The 16,780-nt window shown below is 36.2% G+C and overlaps 1 protein-coding gene across 3 annotated transcripts; it reads right to left on the bottom strand.

Annotated features, from left to right (window-relative positions):
* Positions 1-202: 202 nt before the first annotated feature.
* Positions 203-12,216, bottom strand: LOC143671413 (uncharacterized). Of its 3 annotated transcripts, none has more exons than XM_077146569.1 (5): positions 11,962-12,216; positions 10,050-10,079; positions 9,474-9,503; positions 9,143-9,196; positions 203-6,218 (listed from the first exon to the last, which is right to left on the bottom strand). In XM_077146569.1, exons 1-5 carry the CDS (start codon positions 11,974-11,976, stop codon positions 5,712-5,714), a joined length of 636 nt encoding a protein of 211 aa, XP_077002684.1. In that variant the 5' UTR covers positions 11,977-12,216; the 3' UTR covers positions 203-5,711. The 3 variants fall into 3 exon arrangements, with proteins under 3 accessions (XP_077002684.1, XP_077002686.1, XP_077002685.1); XM_077146571.1 differs by lacking the exon at positions 11,962-12,216 and adding an exon at positions 11,138-11,244; XM_077146570.1 differs by lacking the exon at positions 10,050-10,079.
* Positions 12,217-16,780: the final 4,564 nt, after the last annotated feature.

Raw genomic sequence — 16,780 nt, 5'->3', positions numbered from 1 at the left:
TAAACATCATTCGCCTTCTTGAACCAAGGTATCTTTCTCTGGATGCCTCTCTGTATTTTTAGAGCCTTGCAATAATTGGCACATTTTCACAGCCTTAGGACTGTGAACTTGCAACTTAATTCCCCTTTATAAAAGCTATTCTGTTTCTGGTATATTGATTCTGGCAGCATACAAACTAGATCAGCATAATAAGGGGGTCAAGTTCAAAGAGCTAAAGTTAGTATTACTTTTATTTCTGTTCTAGAAGGATATTTGGGTGTTTCACTTAATAAAGTTAAATACCCTTGCATATGGTGGTGGAAAAGATTAAGGAACAAGGAGACAACAAAGTACAATTTCACATGCATATTACACCACTCTTAACTGTGTATTTAAAGCATCAGATATAATTTCAAGTGCTGAAATGATTGTAAGACACAAACCAAACATATGCTCAGTGAAATTTACCTTTAAAATAAGCAATTTAGAGGTGTCATCACAAAAATTAAGGAGTAAGGAACTCCAAAATTCTATCCCTCCACAAAAGTAGTGAAAGAACTGGCAAAAATGTCTGAATCAACTTTTTCAGAACTCTGTAAACTAAAGAATGATTTGCACCAAACAGAACAATGCTTAATCAAGAAAAAACAGCCAAATATAAATAAGAGAGCTTTGTGCATTTTTAATTACCCTGGACCATTCCCCATTCTCCAGACTTTAAGACAATGGCCTGCATTTCTGATACAGATACCAGCAACAAGAGGAAGAAGTACTTACCTTATTCTACAATAATATTGGATTTTTTTTTAACTCTCTGGTGACCCGCTGGCAGATGGGTTCAAAGGGCTTGGCTTTTCTCATCTAAATTAAATCCTCTCAGTACTGAGGCAACTACCCAGGGGTTGGTGGCTTGTCAAAAATATTTAAAGGTAAAACTATTTATTAGTTGCTGCTGTTTAGGACAATAACAGCTGAGGCAAACCATAGAGTAACCAAAAAAGCTCAGGAAGAAAAGCTAAGGAATATCATGCTTTGTGATATAAGGGCATTGAAAAGCTTTGGCATATTCCTGGGAATCTAGGGCCCTGCTCAGGAGACTTGAGAACATCATAAACTCTCATCTCTGGTTGACTAAGCTTTCACCTCTCGCACAGCAGAAAGTGAAAGCTAAGGCAGTTTTCAACTGCCTTACTGAGTGGTGAGGGCATGCCCCAACACACACACACATACACACAAATCTCATCTGCAAAAACTGGCATATATTTTTGATACTAGGCATTTAAGGAAATTTCTGTCCAATAACTGCTGACCACGGAGCTGAGACATGTCTCTGGTCACACATGACAAGGATAGGCTTTACAAAATTAGTTCAGAAAGTCACTCAACACACAATGCAAAATAAGTAAGGCAAGCAGCAGTAGCTGGTTTCCAGAATTGACACATTATGATGATCCATACGTCCAGTTTTCAAAAGAAACTCATGAAGCATTCAAAGAAAAAATGAAGTATGGCCCATACACATGGAAAATAATGAATAGAAACTGTCTCTGAGGAAGCCCAGACATTACACTTAGTAAGTAGATTTTAAATCAACTGTCTTAAATACACCCAAAGAGCTAAAGAAAACCATGTACAAGTAACATAAAGGAAAGTCTAACAATGATGTATCAACAACAGAGAATACCAATAAAGAGATATAAATTATAAAAAGGAGACAAATAGATATTCTGGAGCTAAAAAGCTCAACAAGTGAAACGAAATTTTCACAAGAGAGCTTCAATAGCAGAATTGAGCAAACTTGAATGGAGTTCAGTTGAGATTATTCTAAGGAATAGAAAGAAATAAGAATGAAGAAAAAATAACAAAGCCTAAGAGACCATAGGACACCATCAAGCATACCAATATGCACGTGCATAATGGGAGACCCAGAAGAAGAGGAGAGAAGGATACAGAAAGAATATTTGAAAAGACAATGGCCAAATACTTTCCAAACTCTTAGTAGGATAAACTCAGAGATGTACTCTGAGACACATTATCATCAAACTATCAGAAGTTTAGACAGAAGAATCCTGAAGGTACCAAGAGAGAAGAGACTTGTTGCATAAAGGGGATACTAAATGAGATTAATAGCTGATTTATCATCAAAAACTATGGAAGTCTGAAGGCAGTGGGATTATATAGTCAAAGTCTTCAAAGAAAAAAACAACAAGCAATTCTGTATCCACCAAAACTATTCTCAAAAATGAAGGAGAATTTAAAGCTTATTCAGACAAACAAAAACTGAGAGAGTTTGTCGCTAATAGACCTGCCCTACAGGAAATAGTAAAGGGAATACTTCAGGCTGAAGTAAAAGGAAATAGTAACTTGAATATGCATAAAGAATTAAAGAACCTCAATAAAGGTAGCAGGTAAATATAAAAGCATTAATGTATTCTTGGCTTCTAATTCCTGCTTTTCCTTTATGTTTTAAAAGACAAATGCATAGAACAATAATTATTAATCTGTGCTGATGGCACACAATGTATAAAGATGTAATCTGTATTACTAACAACACATCCCAAATTTTTCTAAGAGTCCAGTATTATTCTGATAACAAAGCAAGATAAGGACATCACAGGCAAAGATTATAGACCAATATCCCTTATGAGTGCAGTGAAAAATCCCTCAAAAAAATCAAGAAACTGAATCCAGCAGCATATAAAAAAGATTATACACCATGAACAAGTGGGTTTTATTACAGGAATGCTAGGAAGACTAATATGCAAAAGTCCACTGATGTAATAGGCCATATTAATAGAATGAAGGACAAAAAAAAAAACACATGATCATCTCAATAATGAAGAAAAAGCATTTGACAAAGTCCAACACCTTTTAATAATAATAATAACAATAAACTCAACAAACTAGGAATATAAGGGAACTTTCTAAACCTGGTAAAGTGCATCTATAAAACACCCACAGCTAATATCATATCTTGGGTGAAAAAATTATAACTTTTCCCTTAAAAATCAAGAACAAGATAAGGATGTCTATTCTTCCTACTTCTAATCAACACTGTCCTGGAAGTTTTAGCCAGGGACATTAAGCAGGAGATAGAAATAAAAGGCATCCAGATTGGAAAGGAAGAAGTAAAACTATCCCTATTCGAAGATGACATGATATTAAATATAGAAAACACCAAAGAATCAACAAATAGCCATTAGAGCTGATAAGTGAGTTCTGTAAAATTCTGAGATACAAGATTAATATGCATAAATCAGGTGTATTTCTATACACTAGTAATGAATAAACTGAAAATGAAATTAAGACAACAAAACCTTTTATCAGAAAGGAAAAAAAAACTTAGGAATATATTTAACCAGGAAAGTGCAAGAAAAAATCTTAGGAATATATTTAACCATGAAAGTTTAAGATTCACATACTGCAAATTACAAAACACCGTTGAAAGAAATTAAAGACCTAAATAAGTTGAAAGACACCCCATGTTCATGAATTGGAAGATTTAAAAATTGTTAATATGCCAATAGTCCCCAAATTGGTTTACAGATTCAATGCAATCCCTATCAAAATTCCAAATGCCTTTTTTCTGCAGAAACCTACAAGATAATCATAAAATTCATATGGAATTGCAAGTGATCCCAAATAGCTAAAACAATATTGAAAAAGAGCAAATTTTGAGGACACACACTTCACAATGTCAAAACTTACTACAATGCTACATAATCAACAGTGTGGTATTGGCATAAGGATAAGCATATAGATTAACGGAATGGAATTGAAAGTCCAGGAATAAACCCACACACCTTTGGTCAATTGATTTTTGACCAGTGTGCCAAGATCATTCAATTTGGAAAGCATAATCTTTTCAATTGATGATGATGGGGCAACTGGATTGCCACCTGCAAAAATAAGTTGGGCTCCTACGTCACACCATATATAAAACATTAAGTCAAAATAGATCAAAGACCTAAATATAAAAGATCAAAGTATTAGTAGCAAACACAGGTGTAAATCCTCATGACTTGGGGTTTGGCAATGGATTCTTAGATACGACACAAAAAGTACAAACAACAAAAGAAAAAAATAGATAAATTGAAATTCATCAAAATTAAAAACATTTGTGCATTAAAGGACACTACCAATAAAATGAAAAGATAACCCGTAGAAGGAGAGAATAATTTACAACATGTACAACTGATAAGGGACTTTTATATAAAATATATAAAGATATATTGCACATCAGCACTAAAAAGGCAACCAACTAAAAAATGGGCAGAGATTCTTCATAGACATTTCTGTGAGGAAGATATACAACTAGCCAGTAAGCACATGAAAAGATACTCCACATCATTAATTGAGAAATCCAAGTTAAAAACACTATGAGAAACAATTTCACATCCACTAGGATGGCTATAATAAACAAAAAAAGACAGGGAAAATAACAAGTGTTGGTGAGGAAGTGGAGAAATTGAAACTCTCATACAATACTACAGTCACTTGGAAAACAGTCTGAAAATTCCTCAAATATTAAACAGACAGTTACCATTTGACCAAGCATTTCCACACCTAGACACATAATCAAGAGAAATGAAAACACGTATCCACGGAAAAACTTGTACAGGAATAATCATACCAGCCTTATTTAAAATAGCCAAAAAAGGGTTAATAACACAAATGCTTGTCAACTGATGAATGGATAAACAAAAAGTGATAGAACAGTATAATTGAACATTATTCAGCCATAAAACATAATGATGCTACAACATGGATGAAACTTGAAAATATTATGGAAAGTGAAAGTATCCAGACACAAAAGTCCTCATATTGTATGATTCCATTTAAGTGAAATGTCCAGAATAGGCAAATCCATTGAAACGGAAACTAGATGAGTGTTTGTCAGGGGCTGGGCATGTTGGGGAGAAATGTGGAGTGACTTCTAATTCTTCTGGGGGTGAAGAAAATATTATGGAATTAGTGGTGATAGTTTTATAACATTGTGAATATACTAAAAACCACTAAACTGAACATTTTAAATGGTTAAAATGGTGAATTTTATGTTATGACAGTTTTATCTCAACACAAAAATTTTTTAAATGGTTTTATGAATATCCCAAAAGGGAAAAAGAGCTAGCATTATAATACTCCACTAACAACATTTTTGAAGATATATTATCACAATCACCTTTGAAGTCTGTTTTATTAAAATAAATCTTGTAACATTTTGTGGATACACATACAATCAAAACTACCCTTCTGAAATAAACATTTGTATTTCTTTTTTAAAATGAGATCATAATTTTATTTTTTCCAAACATTATATTTGTGGAAAAATCATTCTAACTCTTAGCATTACATGAGAAAAGTTAACCTTTATACAAACAACCTAGATTACTATGAGAATGTTGGATGAAATTATTTCTTTTGGGATCTCTCCAGTTTTTGAAATGATCACATATTTGGTGTAAAATTAAAGTTAACTTATTTTAACAAATAGTTTACACACTAGCAAAGATGAAATTTTTTCTATATATCCAACTATTATAATCAGAAAATTTATAAATAAAATTGCAGGTTAGAATTTTGTGGCTATTAATCAGAATGAAGATGTTCTGAAATTAAATTGATGCTAAAGAAAAGCTGTGTTTATAAAACATCTGACAAAATATTCATCTCTATTAACATTACAACATCGAAATACATATTACCAAATTATAAAGCCATATAAGGCATAATTAACCAATAGACTTGTCTTCCTCTTGCTCTTTTTCCACCTCTTTTTTGGTTTCTTCTTTTCCAAATTCAGCCTCATTTCCATCTTCCTTCCCATCTCTTCCATTTTTCACCTCTCCTTTTTCAGGTTTTTTTTCATCTTCCTCCTCTTTTTCATCTTTGTCTTCTTTTCCATTTTCTCCTTTCTTTTTTCTATCTTTATCTTCTTTTTCATCATCTGTCTTTGTTCTTTCTTCATCCTTTTCTTTGTCATTTCTGCCTTTGTCCTGTTGACGATCTCCTTTCTCTTTTATGCCTTCTTCCTCTTTTTCATCTTTGTCCTTTCTTGCATCTTCTCCTTTCCCTTTTCCATCTTCTCTTTCGTCTATGCCTTTCTTTTGGCTTTCCTCATCTCCTTTCTGATCTTTTTCTTCTGCTTCCACTGCTTCCTTCTCTTCTCCTTTCTCTTCTTCAACATCTTCTATTTTTTCCACTTTTATTTCCTTAGTTTCTTTTTCAGGAGCTGGTGCCTAGATACACAGATACAAAAAAAATGCCATTTGTAAATTTAGAACTGTTTCTCTTAAATCTTTAGATAGGACTTTTTTTTTGGAAGCAATAATGCTTCACTTAAAAATAAAAATAAATGTTCCTGTGGAGAAAGCCTCTTAAATATCACATCACTAGGAAAACATTCAAATTAATTGTAATATCTCCCTGCAGAACATCCACAAATAGATATTTGGAGCAATAAATTCCATAAAACTTACTAACATGACTGATTTTCATTACAAATATAAGGAAATACATAGAAAATACAGAAAAGATGGCATATTTATTCTATATCAGAAATTCTCAATATGTAACATGCATATAAACAAATATAGTCCTTGGAAAAATAATACATTTTTTCCCTATAATTGTGAGATTTGAGCTTTTTGGGAAAACGTTACTTGAAAAGTCTTGTACCGGATATCATAAGATCACCTACAAAAGATTTTCCAAAAATACACACTTGATTTGTAGATTTGGGTGTGAATCCCATTTTAATGTTTTACTACAATGCCTAAAATGTGGTATGCATCACAAGGCCTATCAAAAACATTTATATAGGGCGGTGCAACAGTGGCTCAGTGGCAGAATTCTTGTCTGCCATACTGGAGACCCTGGTTCAATTCCTGGAGCCTGCCCATGCAAAAAAGCAAAACAAAACAAAAAACATTTATATAATGGTTTATTTTGCAACTTGAGTTAAAAAAAAAAAAAGAATCATAAATTCTGGGAAAGGGGTTTGCAAATAGTCCATGGATTGACAAAAGGAATAGAGGATTTGTCTGTGTTTAACAAGAATGTCATTATATTAGCTATCATGATCACTGGCATTGTTCTATTAACAACAATGCTAAACCTTTCTTCCCACTATAAGTACCTGTAAATTCTCATACTTTAAATTCATTTTTTTTATTTTCCTCAGGTACATTTATACTACAGAATCACTGAATATTTAGTTTCTCGACTTTAAACTGAAGGACAAATAGGATTTCTTTTAGTTACACCTACTGCGCAACTTTCAAATGGACAAATTTGTTAACACTGTAAAATACCTTGATAATTTTGGCTTGTCCATTTTGTGCATTTTCATTGTTACCTTCCTCTTTAACAACTTCTTGCTTGATTTCAGCTATTGCTTTGCCATTTGATTCTGTGTTTTTATCCATTGTATCATTTATTGTCTTTATTTCTTGCCCAATATCACAAAAGAATAAAAATAAAATGCACAACTTAACTGCTGTGCTGAATAGTTAGCCAATGTTATTTTACCAGCTGTATAAATTTGTGAAAAGCTTTAACATAACCTGATGTCTATGAAGTTATTGCTCAACACTTCCTGTTTCATTGAAAATCTACAGCGACTTTTAAAAATGAACAATATCCCTTTGATATAAATAAAAATTTTCTATTAGGTTGAGTGATATAGATTAAGAAGCAACAAGTTAGAATACTGACCAGTGTCCACTAAGGACTAGTTTTCCACATCAGGTTAGACATTGATCAATTAATTCTCTTTAAGTGGAGAGGGCCAGTATATTTCAAATTTAATAATCAGCAACAATGTTATGTTGATTGTAAAGCCTCATGGTAATAATTAAGAACAATGTTGTGCTAGTGACAACATCAGTTTAGATATTTTTGAAAGCGATCACCTGGGGACATAAGTGCTTTACTTTTCGTGCCCACAGGTTTGGTGATGCCTTGAATAATAATTTCTGTACCAAGAAAGCTCTTTGCCTAAGTGCACATGGAGTAGAAAGAGCACTGAATTAAAGGGCCAGAAAACCTGCATTTGAATTCTGGATGTGAACTTGAGCAAAAATTTAAATCTCTTTGAACCTGTTTTTATATATAAAAAAAGAAAATAACTACTTACCTTACAGGGATATTGTAAGAAGCAAATGGGAAAATACTTTCGAAATTTCTTTAGAAACCAAAATGCAATGTAGATAGAAATTATTACTCAGTCAACACGTGAGAAACTGAGAGTCACTGAAGTTAAAGTAATTTGCCCATGATTTTATAGTATCTGTTTTGTGCTAAGAGTATCTTCTCTCTCTTAAAGAAAATAAACGGTATGTACTATTTTAACAACCTATAAATTAAGTACCTACTTTCCTAGAATTGTGAACTTGAAAAGCAAAATACAGGAAAAAAATTAAAAGACACTTTGTTTTCTAGTTTTACTTAATGTTAATAGGTCAACTATTACTAGAAACTTCACTTACCCTAGTTCTAGTAATATAATTTAATCCATGATTTCAAAGCATTTTACAAACATGGCTACAGTTTACAGATCTATATAATGATGAACTGGATGATGTTTAATGTTCCTCTTAGCTTTAAACTTCTGATTTTAGGAATTCAACAAGTCCTTCAAGCATTCTTATGTATTGGACAATTAACAGTGAGTACTGAGGCTATTTCTACATCTCTTTAGCACAACATCAAAGCGTGGAAACCTATATAAAATCCATTACGTCCATTTAAAAATAATGTATGTGAAACACTTTGCCAACTGTAAAGAAAGATAAAAAATTAGTTACTTTTATTATTATAGAGAACTATTTTGGTTATTTTTATTTTGGTTATTATTATTACAGAAAACTATTTTGTTTTTCCAAGAATATTGGTGATGTGCCTATATGATACCAAAGGCATGTATCTGTAATGGGTCTTATCCAACCAAATTTTTTTTTCCAATAAATATGCCAAAACAAAGTAGACACATCACAAAACATGAAGAAATATTCCCCACCCAAAGGGCTTATGTGTACTGTATGGTATAATATGTAACTGAACAGAAACTAAAGAAAGAAAAATGATCAGCTCTATGACTTTCTGAAAAATTATTTATGAAAATAAAAGCAACATTTTTCAACAATCTACATTGAATATTTACCCTTGGAGTTGCTCTTCTTTTGGGCTTCAGATCCAGTGTAATGGGCACGGGCATCTGCATTAAAAAAACACAGTAACAGGGGAAAAAATAAAAGAAACAAATCATAAGTGAAAAAAGATGACTAACAGTGAAATCTTACCTCTGAATTAAAATAAATGGGTATAGTTAAAACTGAACATTAAGAAAAGAAACATTTCATTGCTGTGAATGTTTTTCCTTAAAATTTCAAAAGTAAACCTCAGATATAATTATATTCAGTGTTCCCTGAATTTGAAAATTATATTTCACAATACACAGGCATATTTCTTTTTTATTTTTAAGCACTACTTACAGCAGATAGTCTGGCTGATCTTCTCTTTGGCTACAAATGAAAAAAAAAATCAGCTAAGAAAATTAGGATACACAAAACTGGAATTATTTGTATTTTGGTGAAAATATTTAGTGAAACACTACGTAAGTAGTATCATTAAGGGAGAAATTGTGAATTTGGATAATAAATATTGTAGTAGAAATATCAGTTTTGATTTTTTCCTCCTCTGAATCCTTCATATCCTAAGGAAAAGATCCCAAATTAAACTCCAAATGTTAGGCTACATTATTACAGTGGCTAGTAATGAGGAACATATTTAGAAATGAAAATATGGTTGCTTTATATCAACTGACAAAACAATATTTTTGCTTAAAATGAACAACCTCTCTCCAGATCATAACAAAGTCAATAATGTGTTAAATTCCAAAAAGTTAGTAGTTTTCAATACATTATATTTCTGAGAGAACTCATTGGCATACCAAATTGATACTCATTTGGGACAAATATGCCAACCAGCATCTATTTTTTAGCTGCTTATGTGTTTCAAGTTTATAAAAGGAGTGAATTTTTAGAGATTCTAAAACTGAAGAAACTCACCTCCTGCCTCATATCATCTTGACCTGCAGCCTGTACAAGAAAACCACGCAGAAATAAGGTCATCGATGTAAACATATAGATTAGAAAATATTGCCTATAGATGCAATATAACTGCACATGACTTTTTCCTAGGTGCCTTTTCAAGCAGCCACGTGTTCTTTCTTAGTAGCCTTTGCTACATACTGCTTCTACTAACCCTCACATAAATGTGCACCAAAATGCAAAAGTGTGTTTTAAGTTCACACACTGATAGTCAATTTCATCTTTTTGTGTAAATCCATCTCCTAAAAAAAATCATTTTAGTTTTGGAATCCATCTGCGGTAGTCTGACAGTTAAAGCCAAAAAAAAAAAAATGGGGGTGGACAGATGAACGCGGGGCTTCATACAATTTCCCTATATTTCTTGCCTTAAATTTGATATGCAATGTACCAGATTCTCTACCGACTTTGAACTTTTTTCTCCTCCAAGTCCTGCATAAACGAACTACAACACCCACAATGCTTTGGGGAAAAAAAAACCTCTTTGTTTCAAAGTCAATGCATTACTACGAGGAGCCAGGAACAGATTTTAAAACTTCCCGCCACTACCTGCTACAAGGTTACTGTCAGCTCTGTAAATAGCAAGACCCATTTGGATCCCAGGAAGGAGGATGGTGATTAGAAACGTTTGTCTTCCATATCTGGGCAGGGCAGCCCTTTTGCCTGGAAATTATAAAGCTTTCACCATTTATATTCATCCTTGAAGCATTGGAGAATTTCAGTCTTATTCCTATCTTCTAGGAGTAGGGAAGGCGGGGCGGATAAATCGGAATAATATCAAAACAATGACGCCTTACAGAAGTACAGTAATTTACAATTTTATGATGCAATAAAACAGGTTCGGTCTCACATCTAAGGGACCCTGAGAAAAACAAACACCGAGTGTGAACTTATTTCCCATCTGAGAGAGGAGCCAGAAATTTTGAAGTGATGGATTGCATAAGACCTTGTAGACGATGAATAACTCCTATCAATTCTGCATGTCTAAAGTGAACAAATCCATAATACCCCCAATGTGAGCAATAGCTTAATTGACACAGTTCTCTCACCTTTTTCCAACTTTAGCTAGAGCTTGGAGAGCGCCAGATAGCTCAGCCCTGAAGTTGCTAATTACAGCGGTGACTCTCTCCTTTCTCTAGGACAGCCTGCACCGCCTAATGGCACAGGATGACCATTACACAGCCATCCAGACAGAAAAATTGGGAGGAGGGAAAAGAAAAGAGGCGAGAGAGGAGAGGAGAGAGGGAGGGGGAGAGGGGAGGGGAAGCGAGAGGGGGGGGGAGGGAGGGAGGGAAGGAAGGAGGGAGGGAGACAGACAGAGACAGAGAGAGGGAGAGAGGGAAAGAGAGAGAAAGAGAAAAAGAGAGAGGCAGAGAGACAGAGAGAGAGAGAGAGAGAGAACAAGTGAGAGAAAGAAAGAAAAAACAAATGGGAAGAACAAATGCGGGAGAAGGCCGAGGCTTTTGCTCTGCTAACATAACCGTATCCTGAGAAAAGCCGGACCAGAGGAGGGAACTGGTGCCTGAAAGTGTGGTTGGGAGGAGAAATATTCTCCAATAGGGTAAGCGAAGGAATGGGGGTGGGGTAGGAAACAAGAGCACACACAGCGCTAAGCGCTGTGTTGTATGTAATTCAGCATAGAGACACCTCTTAAGCCATTCTTTTCCGTTAAAATAAGCCAAAAGTGATCTAATAGTTGCATACGAGGCCATCGTAAGCCATACACCGATAGTTTTTGCCCTTCCCTCACATTCTAGTCATTGCATCACAAAATAGAACTAAAAGCCAAAATGCCAACAACAAAAAGCTCTAACGATTAGGAAATACATATTTCAGCAGCTATTCCCCCCGTTTATTTTACCATTTCACTCACCTTTCTTTTGGGCATAATTGCACCTCTCTAAAGGAGATCTTAGCAGAAAAAGCCGAAAGTAGTCTTTGCTCAACCACTCTTAAAGCAACTGAGTTTTCAATGAACTAATTGCAGCACGACCTGTACACTCCAAAAAATAGAAAATAAAAAATTCCCTCGTTATTGGCAACACTAAATACAACAAGACGCAACCAAACTACGGGAATTAAGAGCAGGAGTGGGAGCCAGACTGGAGTGACAGGCCGTCAAGCCAATGCCGGGAGATAGCCGGCTCGGGGCGGGGCGGGGGGGCGGGTAAGGGGGGCGTGACTCGCAGACTTGCCAGAAGCCCTCCTACGCTGATTGCTTTTATCTTTGGAGGCGTGGAGCAACCGGAGGACTTAGTAAATGCAAGGTGCTTCAGGCATAAGGTCGGCAGGAAAGCAAAAGTTACTGTGATCACGGCTTGTTTTGTTGCTGTCTTCGTTTTTAATGCCATGACAGGCGAAAGCCACCACAGTATTTTCTCCGAAGTCTCCCAAACTCCCACTTTCCCGTCTTCTCGGGAACAGTGAGGAGGGAGAGCTTCTAAGACCAGGTGGAATCTGGGCTTAGGTCTTTCCACCTTTTCTGGAAGGGTGGAGCTGAACTGAGAGGAGCATTCATTCTGAGAGTGGAAAAGAGTGGAGTTGTGTTTGTGGCTGTGGGAATTTCCCGCTAAAGCAGAGTTGCGGTCCTGGCACGAGGTGGGCACCAAAATGGCGTGTTTCTGACCGGTGGAGGGTAGCAAGAAACCTGGGAGCTGAAAGAGCAAGCGAGTAGTGGGGGTGCAGACCTGTTAAATGCCCTTATCTCCCCTGGAATGAGTCCACTAAGAACCCAATGGGACACCGTGTGAATTTGTAATAACACAGGTCTGTGCAGAAGAAAAGTACTGATATGAAGGGGGTTGAATCCAACGGTAGCACTTAGTGAAGTACTCGAGAAGATTGCATACGTGAAAGTGTTTAGGATTCAGAGCCTGGACTAGGATGAGGCCACTAAGGGACCAGGACCAGATGAACAAAATACTCATTTCTGGTGCAAAACATTTGGAGGTGCCTAAAACTCAGGATATTAGGATGACGTAAGTGAAGTGAGTGGTGCAAGAGCAGGATGGGATCCTGTCTTTAAAATTTTAGTATTTTGTTCATTATGAACTTTTTTTTACTTATTTTTTATCTTTCAAAAATATCACATTAAGTATTATTTATCTTCATTACTACTGTTTAGGAACTCCCCTTAAATTTTGTGCTGAGTGCCTCCCTCCTAGCTTCACTCTAGTCCTGGCCATATATAAGTGACTTTCTACTCTGAGAGGCTTCTGATGTTCACCTGCCTTCCAGCGTCAGTTCCTGATACTAAAGGTGCTGAGGATGAAGAGGGGATTTAGGGGAAAAGGTGCATGGGGAATAGTTATGGAAAAAGCAGAGGATCCATGTACTTGGAGCCCTTTCTCAGGGGTGCCTTGCTTTGGTTATTGTAAGAGGTACTTGGATTCAAAAGTGGTTCAGCCACAGCCCACATCCTTATTCTTGAAGGTTACCAAAAAAAGAAAGGTAATCTTTTGATTGCTTACTTATGGAAGAATTCTATTTATGTTCGCACAGGTTACAAGTTAAAATAATCAATTAAAAATATTAATAGTTTTTACAGAATGCTAAACTACCCCTTCAAACTAAAATACAGCCTAACTGAAGAACCTATCTTTTTTATTTCTGCCCATTCTTTCCCAACACCTACAATGAGGAATTAAACAGATTAAGTAGGATGAGACTTTCTGACTGCAGCTTAATTTCCCTTCCCCTACCATCATATTGACATTCAAGTAAGTCAATCAGAAAGATAGTAAAATTGCTTCCTTGATCTGTGGTTATTGGAATCATGTTTTTTAAGGGTTTATGCCTTTAAGCTTTTTGGCACTTTGTAGGGAAAGCTCTGTTGGGTGAACTTACATATGTTTCAATGATTTTGTTTCTCCAAGAGTTAGAAGGTAAGCATAAAAATTTGGTTCAATGTAAGTATTGCTTCATAAAGACAAGGAGAAAGATGAGGAGAATGAAAAGATGTGTCAGCACTAGAATGCATTCATTCAACAAATTCTTATTTAGCATTATTGTGTGTGATGAAGTTTTAGTAGACTAGCCTGTCATGAAAAAGACAAAACATTGTGGCATGCGAAATTGCATTACACAGTTTCTGCCTGTAAGGCTTTTTATAATTTTGTAGGTCAGAACAAACAGAAAATATACGTTACTTGTCAATCAGTATATTTAGATCTCATTGTATGAAAAGCAGTGTTCATAGCATACTTTTATGATACACCATATATATTTATTTTTAAACTATGAATATCCAGGACATTTGAAGACCTATTCTGCCTTGGCTGTCTAGCATTCCTTTTCTCATAAGTACCTAATCTTTATTTTCTTTTGGAGTGTCTGTCTTAAGCATTTAATGTTGGGGTCTTTAATTTTTCATGTCCTTTGTCTCATTTCACAGTGGTTACTAAATGAATATGCTAAAGCTCCTGTAAGTTTTGAGAGTGGTTGGTCATGCTTAAACCGGGAATATTAAGGAGTTTTGTGGAGTCTTGTGGATAATTGTTAGACATTCAAATCTCATGGTCATTGTGCCAGTTTTAATCTGTGGTGTAGCCCAGAAAAGCCACATCCTTTAATCCTCATTCATATTTCTGGGTGGGAACTTGATTAGATTATCTCCATGAAGATGTGATTCACCCAATTGTGGGTATTAACCTTTGATTGGAGGGAGATGTGATTCCACCCATTCCAGGTGAGTCTTGATTAGTTTCCTGGAATCCTTTAAAAGATGAGACATTTTGGATTTTAGTACCAGAGAAGTGGGGTGCTGCTGCGGTTTGCAAATATCAAACATGTTGGAATGGCTATTTAAATGGATAAAGGGAAGATTCTGGAGGAGTTGTGAGAAGCTTGAAAGAGCAGGCTTAGAATGCTTTGAAGAGACTGTTGGTAGAAATGTGGATTCTAAAGATACTACTGATGGGACCTTGGACAGAGATAACGCACATGTTATTGTAAACTGAAAAGAAGGTGATCCTTGCATTAAAATGGCAGATAATCTGGCAAAATTGATTAGTGGCTTTGGCTGGAAGGTAGACTTGAAAAGCCATGAACTTGGATATGTAGTAGAAAAGATTTCCAAATTAAATGTGGAAAGTGCTGCCTGGCTTCTCATTGCAGCTTATAGTGAAATGTGACAGGAAAGACATAAGCTCAGAACAGAACTCTTAGGTACAAAGAAATCAGAATTTGATGTTCTGGAAAATTTTTGCCTTCCAGGAAGGGATTCCCCAGAGAATAGTTCCCCACATGAGGACTTAACCAAATGTGGAACCAGTCAGCCATTTCAGAAATGGCCAAGACTGGAGATGGAGTTATCCAGGAAGGATTTGTGGAAACTCCTTCTGTCTGATGGCCATGATCCTTGCTTACTACATAGAAAGGCAACAAGAGTGCTGTGGAATCTGTATAAATGAAGCCGCTGCCAGTCTTGATTTGGGGTTCAGAAAAGGGAAAAAGTGAAGGTAAATGTCTTCAGAGGCAGAACCATGGAGTCTGCACGCTGAAGTCTAGAAGCCTCGGGCCAGGAGAGCAGACTTACCCAAGCATGTGGAGATGGTGAGTCTGCCCCAGAGGCGGAGGATGGGCCTTCTACCTTGTTGCAGTGGAAGAGTTATGCCGCCACAGGCCTTGGAGAGGATGGAGCACATTCCTTGGGGATTGGGGACAGCCTGGCTCCCACCACATGGAGGGGTTGAGCATGTGCCCTGGAGATGGCAGAGGGCCTGGTGTGGCCCGATGCTTTGAGAGGGTGGAACTGAGAAAAAGGTGGTCTCTCCAATGTCTCCAAAGGTTGCATTTGAAGAGAAGTGGGCTGCTGTGTAGGCCCTTGGAAAGGTGTATAGTCCTTTGGAAAGGGCAAGACTGCTGCTTTCTAAAGCCCTGATGATAAATGATTCTCAGACTTTGAAATCTAGTGGAATTTTCCCTGTAGGTTTTCAAAACTGCTTGGGTCCAGTGACCCTTTCCAATTTCTCCCTATGGAAATGGGAACATATATTCTATGCCTGTGCTTCCTTTGTATATTGGCAGCAGATAACTTGTTCTGAGTTTTTCAGGTCCAGAGCTAGAGGAAAATTTTGCCTTAGGACAGACCAGGCCTGTAGCTGACTTTGATGAGATTTTGTACTGTTTCTGACTTTGTATTGCATTTGTATTGTTATTGAAATCATTTAAGGCTTTCTGATATTGTGATGGAATTATTCCATTTTGTATATAAGAAAAACATATCTTTTTTAGGGCCCAGAGGGTGAAACATGCCAGTCTGAAAGGATTATGTGCCCTTGAAAAGCCATGTTCTAATGTTGATCCAATATTGTGGGAGTAACCGTTTCTTTAAATCCTTATTCAATAATGCAGGTTGGGATAAATTTGATTAGATTATCTCCATGGAGATGTGACTCTCCCAACTGTGAGTATGGACCTTTGATTAGAGGGAGATGTGACTCCAGCCATTCCAGGTGAGCCTTGATTAGTTTATTGGAATCCTTTAAAAGAGGAAGCATTTTGGAGAGAGCCACAAGAGAGCCATGAGAACCACGAGAACCCACACAGCCAGAGACCTTTGGAGCTAAAGAAAGAAAATACCCCTGGTGGAGCTTCATGAAACAAGAAGCCTGGAGAGAAGCTAGCAGACATCGCCATGTTCGCCATGTGCCTTTCAAATTGAGAAAGAAATCCTGAACATCATCGGTGTT

The sequence above is a fragment of the Tamandua tetradactyla genome, chromosome X (assembly GCF_023851605.1).
Source record: "Tamandua tetradactyla isolate mTamTet1 chromosome X, mTamTet1.pri, whole genome shotgun sequence".
In the NCBI taxonomy this organism is placed as follows: Eukaryota; Metazoa; Chordata; class Mammalia; order Pilosa; family Myrmecophagidae; genus Tamandua; species Tamandua tetradactyla.
The sequence above is the reverse complement of the archived record's forward strand: the minus strand, read 5'-3'. Positions and strand labels throughout refer to the sequence as shown.

Coding starts and splice junctions, on each gene's coding strand:
- LOC143671413 (XM_077146569.1), bottom strand. Junction 9,504..10,049: donor AAGATGATATGAGGCAGGAG/GTGAGTTTCTTC, acceptor TTTCATTTGTAG/CCAAAGAGAAGATCAGCCAG. Junction 9,197..9,473: donor GATCAGCCAGACTATCTGCT/GTAAGTAGTGCT, acceptor TTTTTAATGCAG/ATGCCCGTGCCCATTACACT.